Source organism: Gracilinanus agilis, chromosome 2 (genome assembly GCF_016433145.1).
Source record: "Gracilinanus agilis isolate LMUSP501 chromosome 2, AgileGrace, whole genome shotgun sequence".
NCBI classification, from domain to species: domain Eukaryota; kingdom Metazoa; phylum Chordata; class Mammalia; order Didelphimorphia; family Didelphidae; genus Gracilinanus; species Gracilinanus agilis.
The window spans coordinates 151,356,101-151,383,486 of NC_058131.1; the positions used below are offsets into that span (position 1 = coordinate 151,356,101).

General features: G+C 40.3%; 2 protein-coding genes across 2 annotated transcripts in view; both read right to left on the reverse strand.

Moving 5' to 3' along the window:
- BCL2L11 (BCL2 like 11) overlaps positions 1-2,103 on the reverse strand; it is a 58,518-nt gene extending 56,415 nt beyond the window's left edge. Inside the window, exon 1 of the mRNA XM_044663448.1 lies at positions 1,962-2,103. The gene's annotated coding sequence lies outside the window, so the exon portion shown is untranslated. The remainder of the gene's footprint in view (positions 1-1,961) is intronic.
- A 4,601-nt stretch (positions 2,104-6,704) lies between these two features.
- Positions 6,705-27,386, reverse strand: part of ACOXL (acyl-CoA oxidase like) — a 511,038-nt gene continuing 490,356 nt past the window's right edge. The window contains exon 17 of the mRNA XM_044659510.1: positions 6,705-6,917. Coding sequence (XP_044515445.1) covers positions 6,705-6,917 — 213 coding nt within the window. The remainder of the gene's footprint in view (positions 6,918-27,386) is intronic.

Sequence of the window (27,386 nt, forward strand, 5' to 3'; positions counted from 1 at the left end):
GACACTCTCTCTCTCTCTCTCTCTCTCTCTCTCTCTCTCTCTCTCTCTCTCTCTCTCTCTCTCTCTCTCTCTCTCTCACACACACACACACACACACACACACACACACACACACACACGATCCCAGTCCACAGAAAATCCTACACAGTCCCCCAGCTTCTCACCTCCAAACGCTGCAGCTAGCAATCAACAAGCCCCACAACTCCCCTTCCCCCAGCCTCCTTGAGCAATCCATACCAGCTCCTCCAGCACCTCCCTACCCAATGAAGCAGGCCCACAGCTCTGTCACCCCACGGACGGACCGACAGAAGCACAAACACCCAGCAGACTTTCACGACCACTACACTTCACCGATCACCTCCCCCACCCCCTATATTAAGCCATCTTCATCCCCGCCCAACACACCCAGTTCTGGGAGCACTGCCAAAGGCGATGATCTCCCTCAATTTCTCCAAACCATTCCCAGACTCTGAACTGAAAGACACCCAGGCCAAGGTGACAATCGCACGCGACAGGTAGAGGAAAAGGACCAGGGCACCTCACATGGCAGTTACCAACACATGCATCCACAGGGGAGGGACATTCAGAGGGCGAAATTGGGAAAAGAGAGGTACCCCAACCCGAAGCTGTAGGGGCTGACAATCGGAGACACCCAGCCAATTGCCTCCGGCCAAGTTTTCATCGCAAAAGGTCCATTCCTGGCCAGGAAACAAAGATGTGGTTTTTCCACTCCCAATCCGCGAGTCTCGGGACAGCACAGGTCTGCGCCTCCCCGACTCTAGGTTAGAAGCTAGGACCGTAACTGCGCCTTTGGCTAGCTCCTCTTCCCGCGGCCTCAGGGCACGCAGCCCAGCAGAGCGAGAGCTCCCATTCAGTCCACTGCGCCGCCAACCAGGGCGGAAGGACTCACTCTCTGCCTATCCCGAGACCCCAGCCAGGCAACACTGACCAAAAAAGTATGAGCGCTTATCCCGTAGCAAGAGGCAACGAAGCGCTTCCCATCCACCGAACTCCCTGAAAACAAGACATAGTACATGCCCAGTACCGATTCCTCAAAGGCTCAGGCTCCAGACACCAACTTCAGCAGGCAGTGGCGCGATAAAACGAACAAAAAAAAAAAAAAAAAATGAGTAGAACTCTTGCGGCGGGGGCCCAGACTTTCTGCAGGGCAGGAAAAACTGAAGCGGAGACTAGAGTGAAGCCCAGCTGGCCTGAGCAAGGGTTATCACTGGTATCTCTCCTTAAACCTCGGCCTAAGAGCAAGAGCGCTGTCACTCACGTCACTTCAAAGCCGCTGCACAGTTCCTCAAATCTTCCAGTGCGATGCCCTTACCCACAGCCGGAGCAGAAAAACCTAATCTACAAGGTGAACTACCTAGATCCTGGTGGGGTGACCAAAGCCCTCACCGGGCCCAGTACCAAAAGACTACCTTCAAGAAAGAACAAGGGCCTCTCCACCTTCACCCCGCTCCCGACTAAATGCACAGTCTGACAATTCCCCCCATCCCCCATTCGATTCTTAATTATCCCACATCTCGTCAAAGAAATAGAGGCCACACAGAGCCAACAGTGTCTCCCTGCCCCCGACAGACTTGTCTCCACCACCTTCCTACTCCCCCTCAGATAGAGCGCGTTCTAGGAGCCCAAGTCCCTCAACTTTGGTAAACTTCGTCGGCAACCCAAGGGCGCAGACGAACCTCCTCCCTCACCCTACACCCCCACCTCCAGTTCCGGGCCAGCAGCGTTTCTCCCAGACACGTGGGCACCAGCGCGGGAAGGCCTAAGGGCAAAGGAGCCACAGCAATTTGGCTCCTTGGGGTCTATGCTCCCCGGGAACAAGTGCGCACTCGCCCGCTCGTCCTCCTTTTCCCCTCTTGCGAGCAGGACCCAAGGAGGCCTTTTAAGCTCTCGTCTCCCGGTTCCCTTCTGTTTTCGCTTGGGTCGGAGTGTCCTAGGCTTACCTTGCGCTTCTCAGTCCGAGAGTCAGAGTCAGACATTGGGGGCGAGCGGGCCGGGGAAAGGAGGGAGGAGGAGGGCGATCAGGTGGCTGGTGGTCGCTCAGGTTGAGAGTTCTGTTGGTTGGCGGAGATTGCAATGGCTAAGGATGCGTTGCACCAGCGGCGGCGGCGGCGATGCTGCTGTTGCTGCGGCTGCGGCGGTAGCGGCGGCGGCGGCGGCTGCTGCTACTGCTGCGGAGCTGGCTGCGGCAGTAGCGGCTCAGACGCTGCAGTGCTGCTAAGAGAATCGTCAGCTCAGAACAGAGAAGGACACCAAGCAGCCGCGAGCTATGAAGTGAAACCTGCGCAGCGCAGCAGCTGCACCCAGGCTGGGCGCCCCAGAACTGGCCATCCAATCACCAAGGGGTCCGCCCCCTCGTAGCCCCGCCCTACAGTGGCTGACCTCGCCCACTCCAGGCCTCTAGCAGGCAAGTCCCGACAGGTAAAGGCGGGGGTGGGGGCAGGGTGAGCCCCACCCGGTCCTTTCCCTTCCAGCCGCCCCACTCCCTACTACCAAAAAGCTCCATTCCAGTCGCTGTAGAGGCTAAGTCGAGGTCCAGTTCCTAGCGGGCGGAGCAAGTCTGGTCACGGGTTCTCTGTGTTTACTAGAGTGATTCTGACTGCTCCCGCGGAGATGTTTCCCCCTCCCCACAAAGCCTACTCTTCTTTTCTGGCATACGCTGGGGAGCTGCTAACGGCGGGGACAGGGGGCGCTCTAGGATTGAGCCATTTTCTGCTCGGAGTTGGGCAGCGGGAGAGGGCAGCAGCTCCCGAGGTCTCGGATATCTCTTGACCCGCGCGTTTTTCTGGATTTTCTAGGACTTTGTCCTTGATGTTCTAGACAAATGGTCTTGCAACCTAGTCACTGGACATGCTGTCCTGCGGAGAGCGCTGGGTCTCGGAAGTGAGGGGGATGGAGGTGGAGAAAGGTCTGGGTTACGACCCGCCATCGGTCAGGGTACGAGCCAAGTAGAGAACTCAGCAAAGAAGCAGAGTCCACTTTTTATCGGACATGTAGTGTCTCAGACGCAAAGCGTTATGTGTCTTCTAGGTATCCCAGACAAGCCTAAGGTTTTCCCTCTGAATTGTGCCATCCTAGAAACATGAACGCCATTAATTAGGAGTTAAGAGGCTCAGAGGAGAAGCTGGGAGGAAGAAGGGATTCACTTTAGATCGTGGGTTAGAAATCCTAAATGAGGCATGGGTTGATCAAGGAAAAGTGAATGGATGACTGTAAAACACGAAACAGTTCAGAACTGAAATCTTTAAAGAAAGATTTAGAGGCAACATGAAAGAAATTGCGACTTTTCTTTCCCTGTAATGTGTCTCAGGACTGAGGGAGGAGGCCTTGCTTCTCACTGAAGATCACAGTTTAAAGGCTTAAGTCTGAGGAGAGCTCTCCAGCTTCCAGATTTCCTGCTTTGTGTTTGTTGGACTCACGCAGAGTGAGTACAGTGATCCCGACCCTTTTTGGGCAAAAGCATCTGGTGTCGTGTGTGTCAGTTTCTTTAGCCATAAGAGTTGTTGGGGGTTGTACTGAGGAGGACAGGGAAAAGAAGGAACGTAGTTTATTATTTAGGATTGGAGCGGCAAACAGAGCCTTTTGGCCAGTGCTGTAGGACCCTTTCTCCTCCCCGCCCCCTCCTCCTCCTCGTTTTCTTCCCCGTCTCTACCCCAACCACCCGCCCAGTTTACCCAGGATGAGATCATCTGACTTGAGGCTGCTCTTCCACCACCTGTTCTGCCCGCGCGATTCTAGCCACGTCTCCCTCCCTTCCTCCCTCCACTCTCGTCTTAACAAAGGGCATCAAGATAAAGGAGGGATAACGGAAAAAGCAAAGAGTCATTACCTAAAACGGGGCGGGTGGGGAGGGGGGATTAGAAAGGTAGAGAACGAAGGGGACCTTGGTGAGAATGATACTGCTAGTAATTTTAAGGTAAGAAGATATCTTTCAATATCTAAGAAAGGTGTAGAAGCTTACCTGTGGAAAAATAGTGAAGTCATATTCCGGGGTTCAAAGTCCGATTAAAAAAATTCTTTTTTAACTATGGAGACCATAACGTCATCATGACAGCAAAATTAAAATATATACCATAGCAAATCTGGCAACAACAAAAAATGTAAAGAAGATTCCAGAGAAAAATTAAATGGAACTTTGGAAGGGTTTATCTACTGTAGGAAATAGAATAGTAGAGTTCAGAGGCAAAGGCAAAACATTCTTTGTAACCACTCATCTCATCGATCCCACACATCTCTTGACAAAACTACCGGAGCCTTTACAAATGGCACTGCACACAGACTAACAGAGTCTTGGAAGAAGAATGGCCAAAGAGAAAACTGAATGGATGGGCATGACTTATCACTCCAATGAAATCTCCACGGTCATTCCCACTAGAGAAAAAAAAATCTGGCAATTTTCTGCTTCAGATGGGGGTGGGGGGGAGAGAGAAGAGAGGAAGGAATCAAGGGAAAGGAGGGAGAAAGAGATAGAAGATGCAAAAGAGGAAGAGAAGGAAAGGAGGGAAAAGAAGAGAAAAGGAAAAGTGAAATGAAAAAAGGCGATGGAGACAAGGGAAAAGAAAGAAGGAAAAATGAAAAACATGAGAAAAAAAGAAAAGAAAAGTTATTCGAATCTAGCTGTAATGACCAAAAGAATTTTAAGCTAGTCTTTGTGGCTAGGAAACCATCTTATGTAGGTAAATCTTTGCTCTTTTCTTTAAAGGAGATAGTTACATGGAAAACAAGAAGGCGGAGTAGGAAAAAAAAAAAAAAACAAACCTCAAAAAAAAAAAAAAAAGCAATACTAGGGTTTCTTTACTCTCCATTTAGAAGGGTAGTATGTAAAACTGCTCCATTTGCACAGTGGTTAGATTGCAAAGAAAAACATCACGCATTTCATTAGAAGTTAGTGTCAGAAAACCGGAAAGCTCTCTGCTCAGAGGAATTGTCAGAAATAAACCAGGTGCACCCGGGGAGCAGGCAGCTTGTCAATGAAAGAGAGTGAATAGTGACAAAGAAATGGGGGTGGGGAAGAAAAAGATTTCACAAAATACAAATAATGCTTTTTTTTTAGCAATGAAATATCCTTGCTCCTCCCCCCCCCCCAATCCCACCAATCAAACAAAAATTTGTACTTTTAAAATCTGGGATGATTTGGACACCTAGTCCATGATTTGGACGTAAACAAAGGAAGATCTACAACTTTGGTAACTATTACAGTGATGGTTGCGGGCATAACTTCAGTAACTCTTGTAGGACTGCTGATCCGGAAACAAAGCTTTTCCTGTGTGTCCCCTCCGAGGTGAAGGCAAAGCCCACAGTCCTGTCTTTTCCTCCATCTCTGCCCGCCCCCCTTTATTTTTGCTAGAATTCCAGGGCTTACTAACTTAGTTGGACTGTAATTTCTGACTGTGAAACTATTTTTTGGAGGGTGGTGGTGTCCTCGGGTGGGAAAAATCAAAGAAAGGCACTAGTTTCTTTTTCTCTTGACTCCGGAACCTGAAAAGTCACATAAAATGATTTTACCCAGACAAACTCTTTCCACTCCCGTTTCGTTTGTTTGATTTGGTTATTGAAGACATGGAAGCCCATGACAGAAAGTGTAGAAGGTGGATATTTTCTCCATAAAGTAAAAAAAAATCCAAATCCTTATGCTGGAATTTTGAGTGCAAATGTTCTTGTGCTTCAGGACCCCAACTCAACTTTAATAATCTTGTTAGCTTAAAATAATCATAAACGCCAACCACTATTCTCTACTTCGACATCTAAAGGGAGAGAGAACACCATTCCCTTTGTTTTTATTTCTTTATTAAACTTTTTACATAGTTTTCTACTCGACAGATTAAAAACAGTATATGGTAAAAATGATTTAAAATGTGTTTCTAAATTCCCTCCTTTCCCTTTCCAGAAGTTGTTTGCATTGTTTGATAAATAGAGCTGAGGACTGGTCTAGTTTTCCTGGACTCCAGAGCATTTGCTTTGAGATCTTCTCTGAGTAAAATTCCAAAAGATGTTATCAGTCAGTCATCTCTGGGGCATTTCCTTTAAGAAGCCAAGTGGATCTGACTCACTAAACAGCTAGCTGCTTAGGCTGGCTGGGGCAGGGGCTAGAAGGCTGGGGAATCCGGTGAGTTTGTTTACATTTTTACCAGCTTTCCCGGAATCCCTCAGAATCCGACTCTATCAGGGGGAATCCCCTCTGTAAAGAGGATCCCTTTGACTTTAAACCTGCAGAATTAGGCGAGGACAACTCATCTCCGGCTTTGGGCGATCCCTTCCTGGAGACCTCAATCGGCAGTGAGACGGAATAGCTGGGGCAGCAGAGTCTGCTCTGCTAGCAGAGACAAGACTGGAAGTCCTTTCCCGAACAGAACTTTCCACACCCATCCCCACCTCCACCCCACACCGGACCCACTTCTTTCACTCCCTCGCGACTCCAGTCCAAACCCATCAGCAATCAGTCTCGTCCTTCTTGCCTGCCTTGGCCTCTTTGACCCCGATGAAAGACAACTATAGTCAAAGACCCCAGCGGCCCCATGCCTTCATTGCCTGGCCCGGGTTTGTGCCTTTTCTTTTTTAGCAGGGGCCAAGTGATCAAGCAAGGACCTAAATGGGGTTTTCCTGGCACACATCAAGGGTAAAGCTTCCTGATTCTGTGAAATGAACCACCGTGGAGACTGCAAACATAACACCAAAAACAGCACGCTTTATAATTTGGCCCCAAATTTGGGTCGCTGGTGGTCCATTCCTTTCCCAGTCGACTTCGACTGCTCTTGAAGCTGGGGTGGAGGGTAAAATGCCCAAGCTGCTCTGGGATTGGGAATGCCAGCGATAGGGGCGTGGATGGAGCTGTGAGGAATGTTGAAGGCTGAAATCACCTTCAATGCATCCTCCTTCACCGAATCACATAAATTCAGCAACTGCAAGACAAAACACAGTTTGAGGTCAAGCTTTGGCGCTTCATCCCTATGGGTGCCTGGTATCTTTCCCCCACTTCAACCCATCCCACTCAATGCGCTCTTTGAGAGCTCTCTCTCCTCTCTCCCCTCTCCCCCACCCCCTTCTCTCTCTCTTCTCTCCTCTCTCCTCTCTCCTCTCTCCTCTCTCCCCTTTCTGCAAGGCTTTGGCATCCAGCATGCCTAGGATACCTCTGTTGCTTACCTAATAAGTTACCTTACCCAACAGTTGCCCTAAGCCGGTCCTAGGATACTGTAAAAGGTTTGCGTGTATCTCCGCTCCCCCCCCCCCCAAATCCAGGAACTACTCGCAGATTCTCTAGATTCACTCTAGGTGTCAACCCTCCCCTACCCATAGCTTAGTAAAAGGAGGGGGGGGGCGAATCAATTCTGGGGCAACCAACAAATCCCTGTATCACCTACCCGCAGACTTTCCACAAAGAATGTCCTCTGACTCACCGAATTAGCTACTGTGGGTTTGTTGCAGCTTCCAAAGTTTTGTAATGCCAACATAGCCTAGAAAGGGAGCTAGGTTGTGTGTAAATACACTATATTACACCTTTCTATCAGATCAGAAAAACCTCCTAAAGTTGGAAACATAGAAGAAAGACAAATAGAACCCTGACTTCCTGCTACCACATCCCAGTACACAGTCTGAAAGCTGCTCCTGATTATTTTCTTTGGAGGTAGGGGCATGGGCCAGGTAGAGCCCCTAATTGATGTGTGTCATTTTTATCAACTTTTAAAAATAGTTATGGCTACTAATGTTTTCTCAGTGGACACTTGTATGACCAATAAGGCATCTGTTTTTCTGTACCTTAGCAGAAAAAAAGAAAAAAAAGGACAAAAGAACATTCTGCCTTTCCCAATCTTCACTCTTAATTCTCCAAGCTTCAGTTCCTTTTCTTTAACTCCATTTAGTTGAGAAAACCTCATGGTTTATTTCCACAGCTTTAAAATCATGATTTACACAACTGCAAGCCTTACACTCTCATGTGGCAGGAGTCTTAAAACTTGAACTGATGATGTGAAGACCACAGTTTCCTTTAAAACACAATATGACCAGAACACCCTTTCTGGTATGCTCAGGCAAACAGAAGATGCATACAAAGAATGGAGGAAGGGAAAAAAATGCCAATTCAATACACACTGGTGAAAAGAATCTCTCAAGAGAGTTTATCCTTCTTCCAAATTTGCTATTCCAGATGTGAAGTTTTCAATGAACACTAAATAGTGCAGCTTGTGGTAAAGAATCAGATCAGTACTGAAATCCTTTTGATCATTTTGGGGATGTGTTCTAAGTTCAACTTTCTATGAGTCACTTTCATTTGCTGAGAGTTCCATGTTAGCAAATAGCATTGCTGACTAATCACTGGTTACTGTAATTACAAAATGTACCTAATAGAAACCTAAAAAATAACAAAAATGGATCCGAGAGCTGAAAAGGATCTTAAGAAATTACCTAGCCCCAGATTTTATAAATGAGGACACAGACCCAGAATCGCTTAAGATCTCCCCATTCCATGGGGACCTCCTATTTATATTTTAACTTTCTTTTGCTTTCCAGCACTATGCACAGTGCCTAGTAGATACAATATAATGAGTGGGAGGAAGGCCTGAGTGACAGATGATCAGAAAAATCTTCATGAAGATGATATTTAAGCTGATAAGGGAGTGCATTCCAGTTACAGCAAATGCCCTGGGGTCTGGGTCCTATGCTTGTTCTTTCAGGGTCCTAGGGGAACCTGAGGGATTGGAAGGAGTGATGGTCTGGTTATTGGAGAACAGGAGTCCCCATCAGTGTGATTAACAGTTTATATCACTTAGACAGCCAGATTTAATTAGCTTTTAGAGAGGAATATTTACTAAGCACGTATGGTAAGAACAATATTGTCCAAACAATTGTGACATATTCTTCAACAAGTACATTCAGAATCCAGGAAAAGTGAACACAAGCTTTGAACACATACTGTGACAAAAGATAACACTGCTTTTGGTTGTTAGAAGTCATTTTCTCCCCTCATGGGGGTCTTATGAAGTTATCCTTAGTTATGGTATAGTTTTCTTCTAGGATCCTTATAGAGGCCTGAAGATGCCTTTCTTCCATGGATCTAGTTTGTTCTCAGCTGCATATGCAACAACTCAGCTGTTCTGGGGATGCTGCTAGAATATCGGTGAGAAGTCCAGATTCTACACCATTTTGCAATTTACAAAGTCTTCTTGAAAGTAAGAAGGGAAGAAGAGAGAGAGGCTCTTATTTCCTCTTCTTCCCCCTAAGTAAATCTCAGGGTCTTCAATAAAGTTGCTTTCTCCTCTAGGCAGCCAGGATCCTGAATGTTCTCATCTTAAATAGCTTTTCTTTTTATACAAAAGCCACAACAAGACTGCCCATCTTCAGCCAATCCCAATATCTGTCTTGTGTAGCAGCACTTTATTTCTTTTAATAGCTTTCAGACCCTCCAAACTGATTGAAGACTTCTTGGAACATGGTCTAAAGCCCTTGACTGATCAACTGAACTAGAAAGACGTAGGGGCGTTGTCACATTTTTTCACAATCAAAAGCAAAATGAATACTAGAACCAACTTTAATAAAAATAAATTTATAGCCTCACACTTCAGCATTTTAAGGATACTTTCTTTCATAGTTTCTATGTTCCTTTCATCTCTACAGATTACAATTCTTCTATTCCTTTGTTAATTTTTGTAAATTTGTAATTTTAATTTAATAGATGGTATTCTAGAGTTCAATAGTACTTTAAGATTTGAAAAATGCTTCATATACATTATCTCTTCTAAGCCTCAAAATAATCCTGGGAGAATGATAACTTAAGGTATTATTATATCTATTTTAATCATAAAGAAATTGAGATTCAGAGAGGTTACATGATTTTTCAAAGGCCAATAGCCTATAAGGACTGTAGGCAGCATTTGAACCCCAGACTTCTGACTCTAAGCATAACTCTTCACCACTACAGCATACATGAGCTTCCAATATAGTTCCATGTTTCTCACTGTCATAATCACACGTGCAATTTTAAAAATTCTTAGAAAGAAAACAGTTTGCTTTGTCATAAAATCCAATCACCTTTATAAATACTATATCATACTTAGGGGACCAACTTATTTCCTGCTGTTTACCTTCTTCATTGATCATACAGTATTGGATATTATTTTCATGGATTACTGGTTGTTGCTTTGCTTAGTCAGAATTACCAATTCAATTAGTGGCTGTAATGAAAAAAACAGTCATCATTCCTTGTTCGGTACCAACTGCTGCTCTGAATTCACATTTATCACTTGCTTATCTCATATCTTCATTTCTGTAAAAATGTGGATGATGGCTAGTGGAAATCATTAATAACTTTAGTAAAGTTGCAGGGTATAAAATAAACCCAAAAAAATCATCAGCATTTCTATGTATTTCTAACAAAATTTAGCAGCAAGAGTTAGAAAGAGAAACTCCATTTAAAATCACTCTAGACAATATAAAATATTTAGGAATTTTTTTACCAAGACAAACACAGGAATTATATGAACGCAACTACAAAACACTTTTCACACAAAACTGGAAAAACATTAATTGCTCCTTGGTAGGATGAACTAACATCATAAAAATGACAATCCTACCCAAATTAATCTACTTATTCAGCACCATACCTATCAAACAACTAAAAAACTTTTTTTATAGAATTAGAAAAAATTATAACAAAGTTCATCTGGAAGAACAAGAGATCAAGAATATCAAGGGAAATAATGAAAAAAAAATGTAAAGGAAGTTGGCCTAGCAGTAACAAATCTTAAACTGTACTATAAAGCAGTGATCATCAAAACAATATGGTACTGGCTAAGAGGCAAAAGGGTGGTTCAATGGAATAGACTAGGGATAAATGACTTCAACAACCTAGTGTTCAGTAAACCCAAAGATCCCAGATTTTGGGACAAGAACTCACTATTTGATAAAAAGTGCTGGGAAAATTGGAAAACAGTGTGGGAGAGATTAGGTTTAGATCAACATCTTATACCCTATACCAAGATCAATTCAAAATGGGTAAATGACTTAAATATAAAGAGTGAAATCATAAATAAGTTAGGAGAACATAGAATAGCATACCTGTTAGATCTGTGGGAAAGGAAAGAATTTAAGGCCAACCAAGAGATAGAGAACATTGCAAAATGTAAAATGAATGACTTTGATTAATTTTGTACAAAAAACCCCAATTAAACCAAAATTAGATGGAAAATAATAAACCGGGAGAACATTTTTATAACAAAACTCTCTGACAAAAGTTTAATTTCTCAAATATATAAGGAATTAAGTCAAATTTTCAAAAAATCAAGCCATTCCCCAATTGACAAGGGACATGAATAGGCAGTTTACAATGATGAAATCAAAACTATCAATAAGCACATGAAAAATTGTTCTAAATCCCTCCTGATTAGAGAAATGCAAATTAAAACAACTCTGAGGTACCACCTCACATCTAACAAATTAGCCAATATGGCAGTAAAGGAAAATGATAAATGTTGTAGGGGATATGGCAAAATTGGGACACTAATATACCACTGGTGGAGTTGTGAATTGGTCCAACCATTCTGGAGGGCAATATGGAACTATGCCCAAAGGGCTTTAAAAGAATGCCTACCCATTTACCCAGCCATACCACTGCTGGGTTTCTACACCAAAGAGATAATAAGGAAAAAAGACTTGTACAAAAATATTTATAGTCACACTCTTTGTGGTAGCAAAAAATTGGAAAATGAGAGGGTGTCCACTGATTAGGGAATGGCTAAACAAATTGTGGTATCTAATGGCGAAGGAATACTATTGTGCTGAAAGGAATAACAAACTGGAGGATTTCCATGTGGAACTGGAAAAACCGCCAGGAATTGATGCAGAGTGATAGGAGCAGAACCAGGAGAACATTGTACAGAAAGACAGGAATTTATGAGAAAGAATGCTATCCACATCCAGAGAAAGAACTGTGGGAGCAGAAACACAGAAGAAAAACATAGAATCGATCACATGATTTGATGAGGATATGATTGGGGATTTGGACTTTAAGTGATCACTGTACTGCAAATATTAATAATGTGGAAATAGATTCTGAGCAATGATACATGTATAACCCAGTGGTACTGCTTGTCAGCTCTGGAGTAGGGAGGGAAGAGGGGAGGGAAAAAACATGAATCATGTAACCATGGAAAAATATTCTTAATTAATTTTTTTAAAAACAAACATAAAATTTAGCTGATGTTACTTGAAGAAAAGTTTTGAGATGAAATCAATCAACATCACTCTTCTCTTTACCAGCCTTTTGCATCTTTATCCCAAAGCAGATGTTGCAGGAGTACATGACATTATTTAACTAAGGTCTCAGTAGCCCAAGTCTCATTTAATGCTGAAGCTTAGAAACAACAAAAAAGATACTACACACACACACACACACACACACACACACACACACACACACACACACACACAAACTACAAATACTCAGCACAAGGTCTTGTTAATTATTCTACAAGCTCACATATCCCACACTAGGAATTCGAGTAGATGTAATAATTGACTTTCTCTTCAACTACCTCTCAGTCTGTTTTGTTGTTGTCTAGTCATTTTTCTGTCTTGTCCAATTCTTTGTGACACCATTTGGGGTTTTCCTGGGGAGAATACTTCCTTCTCCAGCTCCTTTTACAGATGAAGAAACTGAGGCAAAAGGTGCCCAGGGTGACACAGCTAGTAAGTGTCTGAGGCCAGATTTTAACTCAGGAAGAAGAGCCTTCTTGACTGCAGGTCAGGCACCCCATCAACCACAACAGTCTCTAGGTCTTAAGCTATTTGAAGCCCCAGAGGTATAGCTGATTCACTCATTCATCCAATCACGGTTCATCTTTTGATTCAATTAAGTAGCTTTATTTAAATCTCTCAAAGGTATTATAAGTTCTTAACCCCTTGTTATATCAAAACCTTATCAAATGGGAGTATATTCTGTCACCACAACAATTGAGTCGGGTAGGGAGACTATATCCCCTATCCCTTACAACTTGGCAGCTATGTAGCAGATGGATTTAGAGAGAAAAAGGGTTCGCATACTTCCCTTTGGCCTTATTGTAGAATTATGCAAGTTATTTAACCTCACTGAACTCCTGGCAAATCTCTTAAGACCCTAAGTTATAATCAGACCTGCTGGGTGGAGGGAATTTCTACTCCTAACATATATAAGTCATAATAATCTTTCCTGTAGGTTAATTCTCAAAACACAAAGCAAATGATCCTCATAAGATTCACCTATCTTTATCCTACAAATAAAATGGAAAATTGTGGCACACAGACTACTCATTATAATAATTTTGCTTTCAACAGGAAATTTTCTCAAGTGTTAGCAATTTTGGTTGATTTTGTTTTATCAGAGAGACCCTGTTGGGCCTGGATTTGATTCATAGACTGAATCGAATATTGAATACTTTTCATTAGGATATCTTTGCAAATTTCTAGAAAAAGTGTGTTCTGAAAAAAAAAATATAAAGAAAAGAGTACAAGTATAATGAAGAGCTATGAACATATAAAAATCCATGTTCTTTAAAAATTTTCCAACAGTATAATAAAAAAGAAAAAACAAGTATTTTGTAAATAATTCATTTCAAATTGCTATATAAGGGGGGCAGCTGGGTAGCTCAGTGGAGTGAGAGTCAGGCCTAGAGGCAGGAGGTCCTAGGTTCAAACCCGGCCTCAGCCACTTCCCAGCTCTGTGTGACCCTGGGCAAGTCACTTGACCCCCATTGCCCACCTTTACGAATCTTCCACCTATGAGACAATACACCGAAGTACAAGGGTTTAAAAAAAATTGCTATATAAGATGGGAAAGGCAAAGAAAAGATGTGTTGTTTTGTAGCTAATAATGGCTAAGTATGTGAGACTATGTAAAATGGAATTAAATAACAAATTTAAAATCAAAAAGCCTAGTCATATCACCAGACTGGAACTGACTTCCATTTGTGTCTCTGCTTGGTACTAAAAGGAAAGTGGGTGAACTGCAAATAAGAGAGACATTTTGTAACAAGATCAAGGAAGGGGTGTGCTGGTCTGATTTGTCACAATCCTTCATCTGAGTTCTGTACTCGGTTTTGAGGTCAAAATATACAAATGAAGTTGCATATATATATATATATGTATATATATATATATATATGACTTTTGATATATTTGCCTTCCTTGTAAATCATTTCTTGCATGTATGAATGAGTGAAAAAGAAAAAGCACCAAGAAAAATAACTTATAGTTCTTTAGAGTTCCAGAACATTCTATGAGGTTGAACTTATTGTAGAATTATGCAACACTCATTACATAATTAGCCCTCACAACAGGATGAAATAGATAGTAGAAGTATGTTAACAGAGAAGGGAGGTGAGGCTTAAGTTATATGGTCTCATTGTTGGTAAATGGAAGAACTAAGGCATGAAATCTAGTTTTATATATATATATATATATATATATATACATGCATATGTGATTGTATATATATATATATTTATGTGAGAGCAGCTAGTGAGACATAGGAGATAGAGTATTGAGCCTGGAGTCAGGAAGAGCTGAGTTCAAATCNATATATATATATATATATATATATATGACTTTTGATATATTTGCCTTCCTTGTAAATCATTTCTTGCATGTATGAATGAGTGAAAAAGAAAAAGCACCAAGAAAAATAACTTATAGTTCTTTAGAGTTCCAGAACATTCTATGAGGTTGAACTTATTGTAGAATTATGCAACACTCATTACATAATTAGCCCTCACAACAGGATGAAATAGATAGTAGAAGTATGTTAACAGAGAAGGGAGGTGAGGCTTAAGTTATATGGTCTCATTGTTGGTAAATGGAAGAGCTAAGGCATGAAATCTAGTTTTATATATATATATATATATATATATACATGCATATGTGATTGTATATATATATATATTTATGTGAGAGCAGCTAGTGAGACATAGGAGATAGAGTATTGAGCCTGGAGTCAGGAAGAGCTGAGTTCAAATCCAGCCTCAACATCTACTAGCTGCTTGATCAAGGGAAAGCCACTTCATCCCATTTGCCTCAGTTTCCTCACCTCTAAAATGAGCTGGAGAAGGAAATTGCAAACCACTCTAGTATCTTTACCAAAAAAAAACTTCAAATGGGGTCACAATGAAACAACTCAATGACATGTGCACATATATGTAGATGTATGCACACATATATAACATTACATATTATATATACATATAACACATGATAAATATGCACATACACACAAAAAAGAAAGTCAGTGTAAACCATTGAATCTTCTAATCATTGGGGATCTTAGAGATCATACAGTCCAATTTTTTCCCTTTTACAGAATTTTTTCACAAAGGAAAGTTGCCAAGTGATCTGCCCATAGTAGGCTCTGGAGTCACAACTAGGAATTCTTTCAACTGAGAAGGGGACAACAGTGGCACAGATGACAGTGGTGGGCAGTACAGAAGACAATTCTGTGGGAAATAGAAGGTGCCAGCATAGCAGAGAATATTCCAATGTTGGATTATGATGAGAGGGAACTCCCCATCGCCTTGATACAAAACTCTCCCTCCAGAGAGGTGATGCGGAAGAGTGGGCTTAGCTAAAGGGGAGGGGTTGGGCTCATGCTGCTTGGAGGGAATTCTGATAGACAGGGTAGAAGTAAGCCCTCTGGATTAGGGTTAGGGGCTATCGTGGTAGTCCCACACCAGTCAAGCTTCAAGAATGGATATTTTAAATAGCCTATAGTTGTGTTGGCAAGCCTATGGCACATGTACCAGAGGGGGCTGCTCCCTTCCCACTCTCCATGTATGCCTGAGGATATTTCTCACATCACCTGCCCCTCTGTTCAGTAGCTGAATGGGAGTGCTTCCTCCCTCCCCTGTCTGGAGTAAGGGGTGGCTCACATGTGGCATGAGGGTTGCAATACAGGCACTCAGTCTCTAAAAGGTTCATCACCACTAGCCTATAGAGCAGTGATTCCCAAAATGGGTGCTACAGCCCCCTGGTGGGTGCTGCAGCAATCCAGGGAGGCGGTGATGGCCACACTTTTTTTGTATTACTTTCTATTCTGAGTTCAATAAATAATTTCATAATTTCCAGGGGGCACTAAGTAATGTTTTTTTCTGGAAAGGGGGCGGTAGGCCAAAAAAGCTTGGGAACCACTGCTATAGAGAATAGCTCATCAAAAAAAAGACTCTATAATAGCATTGATGAACCTTTTTCAAGTTCATGTGCTCAGAGGGCAAATTCAAGATGTTTGTGAGCCCCTGCATTACTGAAGAGAGTGGAGGGAAGAAGTGTTTGCTTTGGGTAGCTGGACTGAGGGGTGGGGCATACAAAAAATATCCTCAGGTGCTTGTAGGAGGGGGAACAGAGCAGCTCCCTGAGTGCCAGCTCTGCTGGCATGCCACTGTTCTATAGTGCAGAATCCAATTCTCTTTCACTAATGAAAACTTTGTATTTTAACATTTATAACAGATATTCCACACAGCAGCCAGATGGAATAATACAAATATTATTTAATCCCATTTTATAGATAAAGTATTTCTTTATTTTTTAAACTACTAATAGTAGCTAGAGCACTATAGTATTTTAAGGTTTACAAATCACTTTACAAATATTTTCTCATTTTTTCTTCACAGCAACTTTGGGAGGTAGATGCTATTATCATTCCCATTTTATGGATGAAGAAAATGAGGCTGAGAGATTAAGTACCTTGCCAGGGGTCACACAGTAAGTTGAATTTGAATTCAGATCTTACAATTTCTTGGTCCAAAATTATATCTAATATGCCACATAGCTACCTTTCTAAACTTTTTTATTTTTATTTTTATCATTTTTAAAATAATAAATAAATAATAAACGAACATTTTCATATATAGAATATAGCTTCTTTTTTAGTTTAAATATATAAGAAATTCAATATGTAACTTTAAAATCTGTCCTACTTGTCTTGCTCTTTCTGACCTCTCTTCTGTTTTCTCCCGTGCATTAAAAAAATGTTTCAACAATGCTCTTTTCTTCCCCCTGACCCACTTTATCCTTATTTTTCTTCTCTCTCCCACCTTCTGCCATTCCTTTACAGAAAGAAAAACAAAACCCTTGTAACAGATATTCATAGCTTAGTCATGCAAAACAAATCCCTACATTGCCATATCAGAAAATGTATGTCTTCTACTGCAAATTGGTTCTGTCAGAGGATGGATTACATGCTTCATCTTCAGTCATCAGTACTCATGGTTGGTAATTGCACTGGTCAGACTTCTTAAGTCTTTCAAAGGTTTTTTTTTCTTCTCACTTTACTATATATCGATTCATACTAGTTTCCTCTGATTTCTCTTAACCTTTCCATTTCATAATTTTTATAGTAAAATAATATTCCATTATTTACACACAATGTAATTCGTCTAAACAATCTCTAATTGATGGATGTTCTTTAATCTTTAGTTCTTTGCTATAACAAAATAGCTGCTAAAAATATTTTTACACAAATGTATTCTTTTCCTCTTTATTTGATCTCCATGGGGTATAGTCCTTGTGGTATTGCTGGGTCAAAGGGTATGCACAGTTTAGTGTCTTTTGAGGCACAGTTCCAAATTGCTTTCTAGAATGTCTGGGCCAATTCATAGCTGAACCAAGAGTACTTTAGTGTGCCTATTTTCCCACAGCCCATGAAGGAACTTTCCCACATATATATAACTGTGGTCAGTGTTTTGAAAAAATATATAATATATGAAATACTTATCACATACATTATATATATATATATAGTTAGAGACAGACAGATAGACAGACAGATGGATAGATGGATAGATGGATGGATGGATGGATAGATGGATGGATGGGCGGATGATAGATAGATGGAAAAATGGATGGATGTTGGAAGGATAGATGGATGGATGAGTAGGTAGATAAATTGATAGGTAGATAGATGGATGGATGGATGGATGTAAAGGTGGATGGATAGATAGGAAGATAGATTGATAGATAGCTTGATGGATGAATGGATAGATGGATGGATAGATGACTAGATGGGTGGACTGTTTGATTTTAATTCCAGGAATTTTTATTATGGGCTTTATACAATATTACCCAGTTAAACAAAATTTCCTGTATATAAAGAATTTTCAAATTTTTGAATCTTACAGAGTTAAGTATTAGTTACATATACAGTTAATTATAGAATCTGTAGAACAGCTATGACTTGTACTTGTCCTTTAGTTTTCTAGGTTCTTACCTTTTGGTCATTTCATTGTGTAATAATAACGGATATTTATATATAACCTTAGGTTACAAAGTCTTTCTTACATTTTCTCACTTGACTCTTAGAGCAACCCTGTGGGGTTAGGGCCTGAATTATCTCCATTTTATAACCTAGGAGGTCAAAGCTCAGAGAGATTAAGTAACTTTCTCATAGTCAGACAGCTACTAAATGTTAGATGTTAGAGTTAAACATAGGTCTTTTTTGACACAGACACATACATATATATGCATATGTATGTCTCTCTCTATATATGTCTTTAAATATATATGCATATAAAATAAGGCTAGGAAAGGAGAGTAAACAAACCGATTCTTTTGTTTCTTGTAGGCAGCATTGATGAGGGAGAAAGGCTTTCGAATCGCAGAACTCCTGAGTTCTATGAACTCAGAGGTTACCCTGGAGGTTCAGCCTCCCATCCACCACTAGACTACTTTCTATTGTCACATAGCCTGAACCTGAATAACTAGTGAGAGGGGAATTTATTACTCCATGAAGCAGCCCATTCCATCCTTGAACAGTGTTCAGTGTTAGGGGGTTCTTAGGAGTAGCTGAAGTCTGCATCCTTCTAACTTCTAGTCATTAGTCCTAGTTATGCCCGGCCATAAGGTTAAGGCTAAAATAAGATGAGAGGATTATCTGTGAATGTGAGCTATGTATGTTCTGCCTCTACCTCAGTACAGCTCAAGTACCTCCTTCCCTATGAGGACTTCCCTGATCCTCCAGCTGCTAGTGCCCTCCCTCCCTGAAATACCTTCATTTTGTATATAGTCCATGTCTTCACACACACACACACACACACACACACACACACACACACACACACACACAGTCTCAGGACAGTTTCAAATCATTAAATTTTAAAACTGCTCTAAGATTTCTGAGATACTCTGCAAGTATGCAAGTGTATCAAAATACATTAAGTATATTAAATGTTATACACGATTGAGAAATATACAGTTTACAAAATACACACACATCTTCAACTAATTGACAGGCACTTACTATGTGCCAAGCACTATATTAAGCACCAAAGATACAATGTGAAACAATCCCCGCTCACCCTCAAGGAGATTACATTCTAACCAGAGAGACAATACACACACACACACACACACACACACACACACACACGTGAGAGAAAGATATGGAGGTAGCTACATCTCTCACATACACACTTGTGTATATGTGTATACATGCACATAGTATAGATACACAAATACTTATTCTGTATGTACATATGTATCATAGATCAGCTATATAATGTAATAGAGAGAGGACGAGGTCTGGAGTGGAGAAGATTCATCTTCCTGAGTTCAAATCTGATCTCAGACATTTCCTAGCTGTGTGACTCTGGACAAGACACTTAATCTTGTTTGCCTCAATTTCCTCATCTATAAAATGAGCTGGAGAAGGAAATAGCAAACCATTCCAAGTATTTTTGCCAATAAAACTCCAAAATGATGTCATGGAGATTGTATATAACTGAAATAACTGAATGACAACAACACATGTTGTATCTGTGTGTGTTCAATATATGCAATCAGGCTAGGAAAGGATGGTAAACAAATCAATCACACTGAACAAATCAACACACATAGAATAATTCTATGTACTTACATGCATTGCTGCAAAGCCTCAGGGAATCCCTGAATCTACTGGGGAATCTCTGCTATGACAATTCTTTGTACGGTCAATCGATCAGCAAGCATTTATTAATCACCTACTATGTGATGGATACTATAGCCTTGTACAAAGACAAAAAAATGAAACAGCATGTACACATATGAGTAAATAGAAAAGGTGCAAAATAAACACAAGGTCAATCCTGATGGGGGAAGGAATCAGGAAAGTCTTTCTTCAGGAGGTAGTACTTGAGTTGAGAAGGGAAAGAGGATTCTGGGGATTCTAAGAGGTGAAAGTGAGGAGGGAGTGAATCCCAGGCATGGGAGTCTATCTGTGCAGTCAGAGACAAGAGATGGAAGACTGTGTGTGAAGAATGGCAAATAGGCCAGTTTGGCTGAACTACAGAATTTTTGAAAGGGAGTACTGGGCAATACGTCAGAAAAGGTAAACTAGAGTCAGATTGTGAAGAGGTTTCAATATCAAATAGTAGAGTTTGTATTGAATCCTAGAGGAAATAGTTGAAGTTACTTAAGTAAAGGAGCCATGTGGCTAGACTTGTACTTTAAGAACATTACTTTGGAGCCAGCTAGGACGAGAAACTAGAGGTCCTGGATTCAAATATGCCCTGAGACATTTCCTAATTGTGTGATCCTGGGCAAATCACTTAACCCCTGTTGCTTAGTCCTTAGTGTTCTTCTGCCCTGGAACTAATACAAAATATTGATCCCTTGATCCCTAAATGAACACATGACAGTTAATCACTGGGTTCAAAACCACTATACCCCACTCCAGGCAGTATCCCCTTAAACTTCCCAACTCTGTCCTCTTCAGCAACTTGATTCTCTTGTCAGTACAAACTTGCAACCTTTCCCCTCTACATTGGGTATCAACTTCTCTAGGTGGTTATTATATAACTAAAAACCAGGCACCAGGAGTAGCTACAAAGACTATATTCAACACTCTTTTCCCTCTGCTTCTTTTGTTGTCCATCATTTCAGTCATGTCTGATACTTTGTGACCCTTTTTGGAGTTTTCTTGGCAAAGATACCAGAGTGGTTTGCCATTTCCTTCATTTTGCAGATGCAGAAATGGAGGCAAACAGGGTCAATTGACTTGCTCAGGGTCACACAACCCTGAGCAAGTCAATTGACTTGTAAGTGTCTGAGGCTGGATTTTAAACTCAGATCTTTCTGAATGCAGATCTGGCACTCTTATCCACTGCACCACCTAGGTACCTGTCCTCATACTCTATCTCTCTCCTTTTCACTCCCAGTGACTGATAAGAGACTTCATACTGCTTTCCAGTTTTTTCAGAGAGAAACATAAGTAGCACAGAATGAGAAGGCATGAATTAGTAGCAATCTGCCTCAAAGATCTCATTATTTTCTCTTTCCTGCCTCAAACCAGTCCCTCTTCTGACTTTCCCCATTTCTGGGAGGAAGAAAAGGGGGAAAGGAGAGAAGGGAGGAAGGAAAGGAGGGAGTAAACAAACATTTTAAAAATACTTAATACGTACCAAGCACTGTGCTAAAGACTTATAAATATCTAATTCGATCCTTTCAACAATCTTGGGACATTAGTGCTATTATTATTCTTATATTATAGTTGAAGATATTGAAGCAGACAGGTTCAATGACTTGTCCAATGTCACACAGCTACTAAGTTTCTGAAGCTAGATTTGAATTCAAGACTTACAAAATAAGTCTATCCAATGCACTATCATTTCAATAGCCCAGATTTTCAGCCTCTTCATTCTTCTTGAATCAATTGAAATTTCTCTCTTCAGAAATACTAATGACCTTTTAATTGCTAAATATAATGGCTTTTCCTCAATCCTCATTCTTTTTGACTTCTTGAAGCATTCAACACTATTAAGTACCCTTTCTACATCATGCTAAAGACATATTACCAATGATGTGTGTCAGACCACTGGTTTAGACCTTTCGAAATCTTTCTGGAACCTGAATCTCTCATCCATTATGCTAGCTATCCTTTTTTTGTTTTGTGTCCCTTACAATCTTGATAAGCATGCTATATAGCCTTTATCCAAGTCTTTGAAGAAAAAAATAGTTGACCTCAGTAGTTAACCACAGTCTTTATGCCACATTTCATACCCAAGTTGTAACTGATAAAATGCTATAAATGTTAGCTGTTCTCTATTCTTTATCTTGCCTCTAAAGAAGGCCCTTATCAGCTTTATTTACTTCATCAGAGAAGGCTGGCAGCTACATACACTTCAATACTTGAGTGGATCTGTGGTCTTGTCAGTGTGGGTATTTCCTTCCATTGCTTCAGATCATAAGCCATCTGTGTCTTCTCCTGTGCAACACTCACTCATATTCTTCCATAGATTCTTCATAGAGGAAATACCTGAAGTCTCAGAGACTTCCCTCTATGACTTTTTTAAAAAGGGAGGGCTAGCCAGGGAGCAAGTGAATGGTCCATTGGTGGACCAATTAATCCAAAGATGGATATAACTCTTTGATCATTTCTCTTCAATTTCATTCCTACAATTTCTTGAGGAGTCACACCCTTGGTAATAAGAGGGTAGTGTTTGTACATCCCCAGCATCTAGCACAGTGCCTCACACATAGCAGGTACTCAACAAATATTTATAAGTTTAACTGAGAATCATTTTTGTAAGCCTGTTTGCTGGATCTTTTTTTTTCATATTTTTATGGATAGTACTCTCATTACATATAGCTATCAGTCTTGTAAAAATTTCACAAAGATGAAAGGATAGGCATTTGGACCTTTAATTGTTGATGCTCTCTCTCAGTCAACTTTTTTGAATTTCAGTAACATGTATGATTTTCCCATTTGCTTAATACTGTGTAATTAGAATCTGTTATCCTAAAAACTATGATTCCCAGCACCCCACTCTCCTTCTCATCTTATGTGCTGACTTAAGGAGGATATAAATTTGGTGTAGCTCTGCCTCTTGCTCTCTTGATCTGATTTGTTTGCTGGAGGTGGCGTGTGGAAGCCAGGAGACTATTTCTCATATGGTCTTAATTTTGTTAGATAATTAGGTTTTGTTTTTTACTATTTCCTTTTTATTTCTTCTACTTCAAGTGATTATTAATAAACTCTATAAAATATAATTCTTGGAGTGTTGGATATTAATTTAAATCCTACAATATCTTCCACTTCATTCTTGGAAAGAATTGATACTTGGAAGATTATTTGGCCTCTCCCACAGTCTCTTACAGTCTGCATTTCCTCTGATCTGGCTGCTCTTTTCAATTTGTTCCTAAATGCTATTTCTACTTCTTCCGATAGCACTTCAATGACTGTGATATTAGAGTCCAAATGTGGTATTTTTCTATCACTCTGATGATGAAAATGGATCATTATGGAATTGTTGAAATTCATTCCATTTAATATTTATTTGGGGTTTTTCTGCCAATTTGATGAATGAATGTTCTGAGTCGTCTTTATACTAGTTTGTACCTCTGCTGCTTTTCTCTGTTTCATAAGGCAATGTTGCTTATTATCTTCTCCCATCCTCCTCATTAGTGTTCTTAACTGCTGGTGTCTTGGTTGCCATCTTTCTCTTCTTAGTAAGAAGTTCATGTGTTTGCTCCAGACAGTTTTGAGGCTTTTTTTTTTTCCTGCCTGATTGTGACACATACTTTGAATTGATTTAATTGTTATAAGAATTGATGATAATCAAGGTCAATATTTTTGTCTTTTTTCATTTCCAATTTTTTGGCATTGACCTCTCATTTCAATAGGCTGAAGGTATCGTGGTTGTTTATAACATTTTCTTGTCATTAGTCTTTTTTCTAATTAGATCTTTATTAATAATTTTTACTTGTGTTCTATCCAGTTAATGGCTTGACTATACAGATGATCTGATAGGCTTCCATATCAGTAAGCAGCCATTTCCTGTCTTTTCAGATATATTCAATTTTATGTTTTGTGATTATGTTTGATACTCACCATTTCTAGCCTTTTTCAACTTTCTAATGTGTAAAAAGACTGGATAAACTCAAGTCTTTCTGACTCGAGGGGTCAACTCTCTATCCCAAACTTTTTTGGCCTACCACCCTCTTTCCAGGAAAAATATTACTTAGCACTCTGGAAATTAATTTTTTTTAAATTTTAATAGCAATTAATTGGAAAGATAAATACACCTGTGGCCATCACCACCCCCCTGGATTGCTGCAGCACCCACCAGGGGGTGGTGGCGCCCACTTTGGGAATTACTGCTCTATCCAATGTGCCACTTAGCTACCTCTAAGTGTCTGTCTTAGACTCACTGCTAAGTATTAGTTTCAAAGTAGAAGAGTAGTAAGGACTAGATAATTGGGGTTAAGTGACTTGCCCCAGGTCACACAGCTAGGAAGTATATAAGGTCATATTTGAACTCAGGCCCTCCAATCTCCAGGCCTGGCTCTCTAGACACTTGGCCACCTATCTTGCACTAATTTATTTTATACTCCCCCTTTCTGTTGGCAAACAGGAATAGCAGGAGAGTCATTCCTACCTATCTGGAGGTTGCAATCATTTTTCTATATGAGTAGGAATGAAAATGATTTCCATTGCCTATTTATTTTGCTCCAAGTTACCTAGCTAGTTTGTCTTCAATAATTTTGCTTTTGATTTATTATTCTTGAATGGCCATGGTCTGTGAATACGGTGATTTCATGGGGTGAGGGGGCAGGATATTAAGCCATGATTTTCAAGACTGAGGGCCTAAAGCACCTTACACTAAGCAAGGAGCCAACTAGGAGCCCCATGTTATCTAAGTACCAAAATAGACATTCACTTGGTTTGAGGGGATATTGTCAAATAATTCAGAGAATATCTTTGCCTCAGTGTTTTGTAGCACATGTTGGTATTTGTTACAATGATCTTCAGAGTGATCTTTTTGTCTGTGTTCACCACAAGAACAATAAAATGAGATGATCAAATATTCCATGAAATAATGTTTCCTGTCGTCTTTAGGTGTAAAACTCCTTTGTTTTCCTTTTCAAGGAGAACCCATGGACTATTTCTGTAAGTTCCTCATTTCCTACAGTTTTGTTAATTGAGAAACTATCAACACTGACATAATCCAGCTCTTCTAATCACATGCCAATAACAAAAACTTTGGCTGAACATTAATATTTACTGGGTTCAGTGGAATTGCTGCTCAAAAAAGCATTGTAACTATGGGTACTGTAGATATGTTTCCAAGAACTCTCTGGGAAATCAGTATGAATAGAAGTAGGCACTGGCCATGGACTTAAAGGGAAGGAGAGCTTTGTCCAATGATGAATCCATCACTGATTCTTTCTAGACTGAACAAAATTGTTTTTTTTTTGCAAAATCTAAGAACCTCTAAACCTTCTGATCAGACTTTGAATGCCTTTGTTTATTTAATAAAACCTTACATTATGTCTTAGTATCAGTTCTATGACTGAATAGCAGCAAGGGATAGGCAATTGGGGTTGTTACTTGCCTCAGTTCACACAGCTAAGAAGTGTCTGGGGCCAAATTTGAAACCAGTGTGAAAAATAATTCTTGGTTCTCTTTGTCTATTCTGAAACAATAACTTAAATGTCCCTACTTAGAACCTCACTAGATTGTGAGGACAGGATTAACTCTCCTTTGTCTACTTTTGAATTAATCAACAAAAGCAAATAAACCCATACTTAACTCTAAAATAAGGGAAACTTACTACAGGAGTTTGCACTTCCAAAATGAAGGCTACAACCCATATGCTAACTCAATAACATGAGAATCCAAACTGGATTACAACTCAGAAACATGTGAATCCTAGGAGGAGAATTAACACCTTTAGAGGAGACAACTCAATCCCACAGACACTGCCCCTAGGCAGGGCTGGACAATTTGGAAACTGTGATTTGCCCCTGTGAAAAGGGGCAGGTATAGAAAACCACCATAAAAGCCACAAAATCCCTGAGCAGGCTGGTTGGTAAAGTTGAGTCTGATGGATAGTGCCTCCTGGAGATAGTCTTCAAGGGAACTTCATTGGAGACTGCAGCTTGGATAGTGGCATCAACTTAGATTCTGACTCCTGGACTACTTCACTGGGTGAGTGAAAAGGGCTGACTCCTTTCCTAGTTTCCTAAAAGACTAGCTTCCATCTTGGAGGAGCCCTCGTGGTTACTCACTACCAGCCCTCCTGGCTGAGGACTAGTATAGGCATTTTCTCTGACCTCTCTCACATTTCTCTACTTTATTGTTTCCACTCTGTTTTGTAAATAAACTTCTGACTTGAGATATAGTAACTCTGGTAACCACATTATTTCACATAATTTAAATCCAACCACTAAATTTAACCAGGTCCTCCCAATTCCAGGCCTGACTCTCTATCCACTGTGTTACCTAACTTCCCCTTTTGAATCCATTTAAAACAATATCATTGTAGTTCCTATCTGCAAGCATCAAATAAACAATAGATACAAAACACCATATCACTAATTTGCTTGTGGCAATAATTAATGAGAGTCAGTGAGATATTGAAATGGTGCTAGACTTGGAATCAAGACATTTGGATTTGAATACCACTTTAGACCTTTACAAGCTACGTAACCACAGGCATTTATTTAACCTTTCAAAGGTTCAGTCTTCTCTTCTATGAAATGGGGGCTATATTTGTAGTCTGGGCTACACAGACTTGTAAGTAAAGTGCTTTGGAAACCTTAAAGCACTCTAGAAGTGAGTTATTGTTCCATCCTTGTGAAAATGGTCACAATATTTGGTTTGGTCAAGTTTCAAAGAGATTGTCTACAATATATAGCCAGTAAGTATTTATTAAACACCTACTGTGTACTATGCACTATACTAAGTATTAAGCATACAAAGGAAGACAAAAATATAGTACCTTCTCTCAAGGAGCTTATATTCTAATGAGGAAAGGCAATATCCAAATGATTCTGTACATACACACAAGATTTATGCTGTGTAAATGGGAAGTTATCTCAGAAGGAAAGCAATAGCAGAAGAGAAGTCTGGGAAAAGCTTCTTTTTCATAGATTGAGATTTTTTTATCTGAGTCTTGAAGGAATGCAGGGAAGCCAAGGAGGTAGAAGTGAGGAGAAATAACATTCTAAGCATGGGGGAAAGTGAGGGCAAAGGAAAGGAGGTGGGAGATGAAGTACCTTCATAAGGAATAGCAAGAAAGTCAGTGTTGCTGAATCAGGATATGTGTAGGGAAGTAAAGTATAGAAGAAGAAGATTGGAAAAAATCAGAAGTGGCTCAGTTGTAAAGGGTTTGAAAAGTCAAACAGAAATGATCTTTGTCTTATTTTCATAACCCCTTTCTCTCTTTGTTAATAAGGTAAATGTGTTACCTTATACATGAATTTCATGCCAAAAAACAAAACAAAACAAAAAGAGCCCTATCCAGTTCTGAAATGATCCCTTACCTGGTTGACCTTAACCCCTCTAGACCTTAGTTATCTTATCTGTAAAATAGAAAGGGGGAAGGGATATGGACTAGATGACCTTTAAGTCTCTTTCAATTCTAGATTCTATGGCTAATAAGAAT